Genomic DNA, 10,145 nt, shown 5'->3' on the forward strand with positions numbered 1-10,145 from the left:
TCATGATTCATTCCTGTTTACGCATGCTAACTTCTATTGTAATCTTTAAGCACCTACTCTGCATAAGTTTTAGATAATTACCAATGACTTTACAATGATTACATTTATGCAAGACAATTTAAATAATTTTCTAAAGTTTGTTCCACAGTGTCTCTTAAAGCCATGGTTTTCTGTGAAACTGAACTTACACACAAACATGTTTTCACATCTTAGTGTTTTTATAGTCTCTGCAGTGTACTTAGAGCATGAAGAGTAATGACAGAATGGTACAAATCTTCCAATGATTACCAATGTTTCATATAAAAAATACACTTTTAATATACACCAATAAAATGTTGAGTCCATTTAAAAAAAAAACAGTGTATATATACACACAATATCTATTTACACAAGGCTTCCAAATAAAATCAAAACATTACAAAAACACCAAAATAATATATACAGCAAATAATTAGTCATTGAGATATGTAATGGTTTCACACTAAACACTGTCAAATCTCATCAAGCTAAACAGCTGGATGGATGGAAGACCAGGGAAAAGCAGGCTGCTGCTGCTGTAAGAGGTGTCATGACCAGCAGGAGGTGCTCTTCCCCCTGGATCAATTACACACTCAAGCATTTTTAAGTATAGAAAAAGTCATTTACATTGTAGGAAAAACACATTGTCTGTTGGGTCAGGATTATGGCTACTGTATTTGTTAAGGTATTTTCTGAAAATTTGTTTCCCTACATTAACAGGTGAACATGTCCCCCATGCGCACATTAACATCCACATGTTACTTCCACCTTAAGCCCGCTGGTCACATTTCTCTCTACATCTTCAAACCACTGAATGTGGGGTCGGCCGTGTGGTACAGTGCATTGTCCCTGGGGCAGTGGCTATGACAGACACAGCTATTGATGAACATCATGGGCTTCTTCAGGACTTCACCGCGTGGACACTGGAACTCCACCTGGATAGTCCTGGCGCTGTGGGGAGTGCAGCACCTACCATCACTGCACCCTCCGCAGTACCTGGGCCTGTAGGCATGGGTGCTGGTGCAGTTCATGAAGGTGAAGTGGGTCGGCTTCAGGGCCCTTTTCGTTCGCAAGCACCTCTTTCCTTTCTAAGGCAGGGAAAAGAAGTGATAAAAGGAGAGAAGAAAAGATCAAAATGAGCGAAATCATTTTTCTGTCACTGTTCTCAGACATGATACCTTTTACTGCCTATAAAAGACATATTTAATGCTCATCTTCACTAAACACGAAAGCAACCTGGAGATATAAAATTAAGCTGCCTTACTGGACAGTTGTTCTGGTAGGCAGCCACTCCAAGGTAAGTCTAACCCAGCTCACCCCTCCTCTCAATGTGGGGCAGCATTTGTAATTAACCAAAACGTTTTTCGTGCACGATCTATTCCAAGCCCTTTATCCCTACTTGAGCCTTTCGCTTACCACTGGACGACACCTCCTCCTCACACTAATAAAACCCAAAGACTGATCGTAGTAAACTACCTTCTCCTATCACGAAGCAACATTACACAGGTGACATTAGTACGAATTCAGGCTGAACGACTGTCTGTAGTTCAGTATATACGAGCTTCAGAGCGGAAAGACTAATTCATCGTATTGCGAAAAATTAACGACATGGAGCTTGTGCATCAAAGTTAAAGGGCTTTTTCATGCTGAATTAAGATGCAGTACCATCACTTTTTACACCAGTATAACGCAGGACTGACAAGTGATACCTTGGCGGCATCACTTCGCTCCTGTTCGCCGCAGGGTCTGACGAGACAGAGGCGGCTCTGCTTCACCATCTCGCAGCGTCGGTTCCGATTCGTGACCCGCGTTGAGACACCCATCCCGCAGGTCCGCGAGCAGGCCCCCCACTCTGTGGTCTGCTCGATGCAGTTGAGACCGGGGTCTAAGATGTCAATTCCAGCCGTTCCCTCCTGCCTGTAAGCTAAAGTTACATTTAAAGCAAAGAAAAATGGTTAAAAATGTCCTTGTTTAATCTATATAAAAACAGGTTCAGTTGCTAGACGTTGCTTGTATGTCACCTGCTTCTTTTTATGCTTTGGATAATGGTTAGGATGTTAGGGAAAACCCCTTTCTAACCTAAAGATGAAAACGTCTCTTTTTCCAATTAAAACTGTGGTTTGTGATCCTACAGTTTCAGGTATTGCTGGCAGTAGACACAGTTCATCTGTATTTATATAGAGTTTTTCAAAGCTTTTTCACTCAATTAAAATTTGCCGAAAGTTGATATATAAAGTATAAACATGCTAATCAAACTCGAGGCACTACAGGTAATGTTTTTCACTTCAACACGGTGGTCGAGTTTTAGGTGGGTTTTATCAACAGTGCTTGGAAAGTTGTCTCATTAGTGTATTTCTTGAGGTACTGTATCTGTCGCAAAGGGGAGTAGGTCTGACAGCCCAAAGTGAGGTTTTTATTTTAGCTTTTTGGAGCTGCTGGAACAGACCTTTTGGGAAATAGTTGAAGCAGTACTCTAAATAGTAATGAAGAGTTCTCCATGTCAGACTTTAGCGACACTGCCACAAATCAGACAGGGCCTTAGAGCCAAACACTGATTTTCATCAAGAAAGCTTTAAAGAGTGAAAGTGTCCACATATAAACAAACAAATGAAAACCATAAAGGAAAAAAAGCATCGAAAAAAATACTTATTTCAAATCGGACCACTGCAGTATGAGAGCTCGCTAGATTTGCAGTATGGCCCCATGACCTTTGGCTGCCCTGTAGTTATCTCTCATCTTGGTGCAGAGTAGCCGCAGCTGTTGATTTAAAGCGGTTACCACTGGGGTGTCTATCGGTTGGTCGGTCGAAGCCATTCCTCACCCGCCATCGCCAAGCCCCCCAGCGAGGTGTGTGCCCTGGAGTCGCACACCCAGGTCTCGCAGCACTCTCCTGGCAGCCGCGCTCTCCGGGGGAAGGGGCAGGAGGGGCCCGGCAGCAGGACGTCCAGGTTACAGCGGGGGACGCAGCCGATCTCTCCGTCCCTGCAGGCGCACTGATACTGGCAGCTGGGGAAGAAGGTTTCCCCGTTTTGATAGACGGAGCCATCCAACACGCAGATGTCTCCTTCCCGGGCTGTAAACAAGGGGAGGGGGCAGCCGAGGAACGTATTTAAATACCGCGCGTTTTGTGGCAGCTCTGCGTTCAAGATTTATGAGGTTCCGGTTTAGAGAAAATGATAGAGCAGTGCAAAATGCTCAGTAGGGTGGGAATCTGCGACCTCTGCTCCAGCAACGGTTTTTTTTAATCTCGCAGAGACGCTAGGAGATGAGAAACTGAAGACAACATTTTTCTCTTTACATTTACAGGTATGGACTCATAATCTGACGTTTGTAAAAAAAAATAAACATACTTGAGAATAAACAAATATGCGTTTTAAACCACGATCCGATAAGAATACTATTCCTGGAATACTGAATTAAAATACAGATTTAAAACTTTGGGTTGACTATCTAATCCATCACTTTAAGTACCAAACTTTTTAATGTAAAGACCTTTAAGATCAGGGATAGAAACACTCATCGAAAACAATTACAAAGAAATCCAAATAAAAAAAATCACAGAAAGCAAAAATTTTGAAATACAAATTAGGTTTACTGCTGGCACTTTAAGAGGCCAATAAATCCTTAACAGGATTTTAACAACCATAACTCATCTAAAAAGTCTGTGAATGTCCATTTTTCGCTGTGGCATAATTTAATTGTGTAAAATAGAAACCTAACTACCATTGACCAATGGTAAATTTGTATTTCTGCATCAGAGGACGCCAGTGAACAGGTGTTTTTAATAACTAAATTTAGGTATCTGAGCGTCCAGGACATAATTTACTTTTCAATCTTAATGAATCAAGAGATTCAAAGAGTTACGCAGCACAGATTATTTTTCCCCCAAATTTTCCAGCGCATGCCTGTAGCTGTATTGTCCTATTTTTTAACGGATTTAGTTCTTGCTTTAAGGTGCAAACTGCATTCAAACATACACCTGAAAGACACCAACAATTACGAAAATTAAAAGATCACGAACTCTTTGCTCACCCACGCAAACACCGGTCTGCTCATTGACTCCTGCGGTATAATCGCAATGCAGGCCCTTACGGGTGTCGCAGGGGTATCTCTCTGAGCAACTTTCGCCTTTCTGGCGAGCGCAAACGAGGCAGCAAGCGCAGTCGTCCAGCACCAGCTGAATCCCAGGAGGGCACAGAGGTGCCTCTTCAGGACACCTGCACTGAGGTGAGCACGCATGGCCTGTCGCCAGGGAGCACAACTGTAATAATAATAATAATAATAATAATAATAATATCATCACTGGACTAGCAAAAATAAGAAGATGGGGTATCGATATTTTTCTAACCGAATTAGAAAAACAACAACATTAATGCTTTACAAAAAAATGATAAAAAAAACTCACCGTTGCAAAAGCGCTGAACAAGAACAGACGCATAGCTCCGTTTATATTTTGACTTTTTGTTTGCATTATCTTCTTTAGGTTTTCGCCCTCCCTGCTATTTTGAGTCTTCCAATTCCTTTATCCATGAAGTTAAATGTTCTGCTGAACTATTTATAAAGCCCTCTGGACATGCGTCGCGGTGATTGGGCAGGCTGTAGGGCGAAAGAAAACCAATGAATTAATGCAGGAAAACCGCTGTAGCTCTAGTTTGCCTTTCTCCGATTGGATGACTGATAACTCATATTGGCAACACACCTTCAAAAATGTTCGGCTTCCGACAGAGTAGCCAAACTGATGCTGTAGAGACAGTGTGCTAACATTTTCTTCAAAATGAGTACGGTTCGACGTTCCTGTGAAAAATGTCAATATGAAAACAACTGCATGAATAGATAAATCAATAGTTGTCTTAACATTAATCAAGATGTACTGAGATACATTCAAAACTCAACAAAATGAGTATTGGAAAATATTTTAATTCCTCTCGGTATATAAATCGCATTCATTCGAAATCCCAAGTTTGATTACCGTACACCAGAAACATTATTGTTAGTGCTCTCCTGCACGATATTATTGTCGGACAGCTTTCCTGGCAACAATTAAGTTAAGTATTTAAGTTTATTATTATTGAAAAAGAAGCAGCCGCGTTACTGTATAACTTCACAAGTGATGGTGGTCATTTTCAGTTCACATCGAAGTAATAAAAATGAGTGCTTCCTCTCTTCCCGTGACTGTAAATTATGAGACATCAGGAAACTCTAACGACCACTTAATTTTAAAAAAAGAATTTCATTAAACCGGATTTGCTGTTTCCAAACTCTTCATTTCACTTGGGATTAGTGTAAGAAAGATTGATTTTAAAAGAAAACAGACCATCATTTAATAACATTTACTGCTTTAATGCTTTTCTTTTTTGTGTGTCAAACGTGTTGAGCTGTTTTCTCCTGTAATTTTAAATGGATATCCCAGTTCGTGGTGAAGTGAATCAGATTTATAAATTACTTTTATTTCAAGGTGGAAATGCAAATAACATTATTCACATCTAGTTAAATAGTTTTACACTGGAAGCTGAAAAATGTCAGACTTAACAGTTCTGTGTTTGCCGCGTTTGTCTGAGTTACCCAGACTAGGATCCTGTACATTCAGTGTCAAGGTGCACATCATTAGAAGATAAATTCTGGCAGTGCCCATTCCTGGTTTGTAAAAAGCTACTATAATGTTATCAATATTAAAGCAGTGGAGGAGCAGAAATGGTTTGGTGTTGCCATGGATACTGCTACTCATTTTGAAGGTAATTTAAAATGTTGTAAAAATGTTTACTTTCTGTCTGTCCACAGGGACAGAAATCCTATCTGTTATCAATTTAGGATAAAGTATTAGATCTTATACAGGACAGGAAAATAAGTTTGAAGGGAACTTCAGAATTTGAGTTGTATTCCTGTTTCTAACCCACTAATTTCTGAAAGATCTACTTATAAAAGAGTTCTCCTTATTAAACTAAATTCAGTTTTTTTTTCCAAAAGGTTGTCTAATTGTTTTCACATTATTTTTCATATACCGTGCTTGTTTTTAATAGCTTACAGGTTTATCTGTGGTTTAAAAATGCAGAATGATGTAAATGTATGTTGTACTGTATATGCAAACTCACAATAGGAACTTTTTTTTGAAGAACAAGTTTGTTTAGAAATGGGGTCCATACAAGTTCCATGGGATTGTATGGTGAAAGATCTGAGAACAATTATACAAAATACAGTATGTCTTATTTGCTTCTTAGGATGAGTTTTTACATAGCTGTTATTTGTAGTCATTATGATGAGCAACCATAACTTGTAGGAAAATTGCCTAATGCATCATATAGTGACCAAGAAACTATTGATATATCTTATGTTTCTAACATAACATTAATTGAACTTCTCCAGCCCTGTTTTAAGTTGAATTACTGAAGACCAAATGGAAAAATCTACACACCTCCTACTTTTCCCACTTAAAAATCTCAAATTGCCATGAAATAGCTTACGATATTGCCAACAATAAATTGTGTAGAAAAAATTGCAGAAAAGTGAAATGTATTGAAGTCCATTATTTCTAGCAATGCTTGCCAAATGTAGGCTCACCATTATAAGATCATTTAGGGCTACAGAGACTAATTCAAGCTGAACATTATGATGAGAAAAAAAAAACTTCCATCACACTGCCTTAAGGCAGTAGCGAATAATGTAAAATTATTATGTTTTGCAAAGTGTATCTTTACAAAACTTCTAAAAAGGTGTCTTTGCAAAATGCACGACAAGAATTCTCATTGTTACACCATTAAATATTCCTTTAATAGACTTAATATTGTAATGCAACTAAGTTAATGTTCCTGTCTGTAACTTATTGTTTAGTTTTTAGACTTTTAACCTGAGAGAAAAGTTAGTATGACAAATTGTTTTTCTCTGCAGAGGCAACATTAGAGATTTTGTGTAAATAAAAAATATGTGAAAATGAAAAAAAAATGGTTTGCTAGTTACTGTAGGTGCTTCTTTCTCTTAAAAAATCTCTTCACCATATGTATGTATCATTATTGTATAGCCATGGTCTATGTACAGTATACTTTTTTCTGTAAGAATAACAATTTAGTTCTGTATCATGTGAATCATAAATCAGTACAATAGTCATTATTGGGCATACCATATACAGTAAGACCAGATTTCAAATTAAATTAAATTAAAATACTCTAAATAATTTTATCTAGCAGGCAGTAATAGGAATTAAGGAATCAGAATCCTAGTGTAATTTCTTGGACTAACTATTGTTTCAACATTTCAACTATCGATCTGCAGTGCTACAATTTGTTGTCACTGTTTGAACTTACAATCATGACACTGTCAAATATGATTTTATATTTAGAATCTGCAAAGTCTACTCCAAACTACTAAATTAAAATAAATCCTGATTGTAAATTAGTTATTGTAAGATTGTAAGATTCAGAATTTCTTAAGTATTCAACCCTTTTTCTGCAGAAACCATAAATCAGTTAAGGTGGAACAGATTAGTTTGAGAGCTGACAAAAGTAGTGTAATGGACTTTCTGTGTAATCAATGAGATTTAACTTGACTTCAGACTACAAGGATCTGTCTCTGTAAATTCCCTCAGGGACTGAATTTCAAGCCACAGCTCAAATATCACTGATGAAACAAACCAACTACAAATAGCAAGGATAACACGAACCCAAACTTTACTTGTTCTTTATTAATTTACTCATTGTTTTAACATTTTTTCCTAATTAATTAAAAATTGTAGCTATAGATCTCAGTTTAGCAAACATATTTATATTGTGAACGGTACTGTACATATTTATACTTTACATATTTGTACTTCTATATAACATTTTGATATCAAAGTCTGTAAGAGAAACACGTTTCTAAACCATAACAAACGTCAATAGAGCAGAGCAGAGTTGTGAAGCCTACCTACGCACATTAATGTAGCTTGTGAAATGTTTCTGTTGAATGCTACATGTCTCCACAGATAGCACAAACACTACAGGCACAATGAATAATGCATGATCAGACTGAAGTATTAGTATTGGGTTATGTTCAGGCTGTCTACATTGCTAACATTTTCTTCATAAGTTGATGGGATAAGGAAAATCTATCTCTGTATTGTATTTTTTTGACATACTGGTTTGCTAGTGGCACAAAGTAACAGAATTTAAACACAAATAACCAAAGAACGCAAGAAAAATAGCAGACAGGGTTGTGAATGCCAAATGAGATTAGCAGATCATCAGCGGCACTAAAAACCTGTTAATGGAACACACAAACAGAAACAAGGACATGCTGTAAGAATGTTTACCCATTTTCAAAATGAAAAATAAAATGTATGCAAACTTAAAAACAAATATTGATTCCACTTTATTTGTATTATTTTAAGAGCAGAACTAAGAGATTGATTTTACCCAGAAATGAATACTGAAAATACAGTATGTGAGAAAAGTGGAGTTATTTGTTACACATGTAAGAAAATGTAGAACTTGGCATGACAGAAAATTACTGATCCAAGCAATAACTCTATGAAGCATTTGTATTTTATTTAATATTATTTAATCAGATTATTACAAAATGAAGAACAATTAACAGAAACATACAAGGCATCATGTCATGTGTGCATCTTGTTCAATTTGTGAAGACAAAATGACAAAACAGTCATTAACACCATTTGTTAAGCTTTGGCATGATCTTAGATACCATGGCATGCAACAGAAAGGTCCAGTTAAAATGTACATTTTGTGTGTTGGGCAGTAAACTGGATAGAAAGTTTAGGCAGGGTGGTTGTAGATTGGCCTGCTGTTCAGGGACTAACCACTTCATCACATCTAGAATATGTGGTCACATCAATAGCTGCATTTTTCCTTGCTGCTGGAAAAAAAGTTAGACTTTGTTTAAAATCATTGCCATAATAATTACTGTAAATGATATATAATTATTATTCAGTTGGAAGCATTTGCTATAGTTCCATTTTTACAAATAAAATTATTCTCTAAATTGCTATATCAAATGCAACAAAATCTCGTTAACATCTGTTCACTGTATTCATTAATGCCACATGAATAATATTGCTAATGTTGCTAGTGTTGTTGCCAGAATATGTCATAAAGTAAGTAAGGAATGGAACATTTTGAGCCTGTACTCAAAAGCCCATTCATTTGTGTAATGCTGTCATGTTTAGAAAACTTCACAAATTAGAAGAAAAGTATTATTATTTTAATAACAGGCTTCTAGATTTTATCATTTTGGTCTCATGTGCCATATACAGTACATTTATATCATGCAAGGTAGTAAAAAATCAGTGTTCTAACCAAGTCTAATGGGTTGAACAGTAGATAAATTATTTCCATTTCAACCGATAGCTTATTCTTCCTTTTCTAGAAAAATTGTACTAAAACTTTCTAAACTCTTAAGTCTGTGACAAGAACCCTTCTGATCATAGAGACCTCACATGAATTGGCCTTATCAACCATCTACTGTAGGTCATGAGATTGTTGAAGAGGCCAGTCCTGGAAAAACACTCTTTTGCAGTTTGCTTATGTGTTTCCAAGTAACAATGTGGTCCTGGGTTGCTGATCTGACAGGCTGTTTCTGTTGTTCCTGCTTTTCCATCCCATGTTATGGTCTTATTTCTGGAACTGATGAGATCCTTGCAGCAGACTCTTCCTTCTTCTGAGGTGGATCTGGACTGTAGCCTCCAATGAGCTAGTGTACATATTGCTCTTGTCAATATGAGGAACATCTTTAAAGCGCTTTTTCCATTTTCTGTCCTCCTCTCATGGTTTGACCAATGGAATGGACTTGTATTTTGCAGGAACGTGCTTCAGGTTATGAAGATTTTCAACTATCTCTTACTGTTGGATTAATGGATATCCTCTGTACCCTGCTTTCTGATCACTTTTTGACTAAGGTGAGATCAATTTAGACATCGTCATTCTCAAACTGCTTTATCCAGTTTAGGGTTGTTGGGGAGGCAGAGCCTATCCCAACAACCAGGGGGCATATGGCGTGTTTGCCTGCTGGGATAGGCTGTAGCTCCCCCACATGGTGTGCTTTTGGACTGTGGGAGGAAACTGGAGTACCAAGAGAAAACCCATGAGAACAAACTTCAGGCAGATAGCACCCCAATCCAGGTCCGGAATTGAACCCCAGACCCC

General features: G+C 37.5%; 1 protein-coding gene across 1 annotated transcript; it reads right to left on the reverse strand.

Moving 5' to 3' along the window:
* Positions 1-326: 326 nt before the first annotated feature.
* ccn3 (cellular communication network factor 3) lies at positions 327-4,577 on the reverse strand. The gene is made up of 5 exons (XM_006636071.3): positions 4,424-4,577; positions 4,051-4,279; positions 2,840-3,091; positions 1,728-1,942; positions 327-1,106 (listed from the first exon to the last, which is right to left on the reverse strand). The coding sequence occupies exons 1-5, from the start codon at positions 4,487-4,489 to the stop codon at positions 813-815; spliced, it is 1,056 nt and encodes a 351-aa protein (XP_006636134.3). The 5' UTR covers positions 4,490-4,577; the 3' UTR covers positions 327-812.
* Positions 4,578-10,145: the final 5,568 nt, after the last annotated feature.

Source organism: Lepisosteus oculatus, chromosome 10, assembly GCF_040954835.1.
Source record: "Lepisosteus oculatus isolate fLepOcu1 chromosome 10, fLepOcu1.hap2, whole genome shotgun sequence".
Taxonomy (NCBI): Eukaryota; Metazoa; Chordata; class Actinopteri; order Semionotiformes; family Lepisosteidae; genus Lepisosteus; species Lepisosteus oculatus.

Bases quoted from the DNA above. Each gene is read 5' to 3' on its own strand.
- ccn3 (XM_006636071.3), bottom strand. From the start codon at position 4,489: ATGCAAACAAAAAGTCAAAATATAAACGGAGCTATGCGTCTGTTCTTG. The intron at 3,092-4,050 runs GTGAGCAAAGAG...CCTTGTTTACAG, and splicing joins GCAGACCGGTGTTTGCGTGG to CCCGGGAAGGAGACATCTGC. The intron at 1,107-1,727 runs GTATCACTTGTC...TCCCTGCCTTAG, and splicing joins AGCGAAGTGATGCCGCCAAG to AAAGGAAAGAGGTGCTTGCG.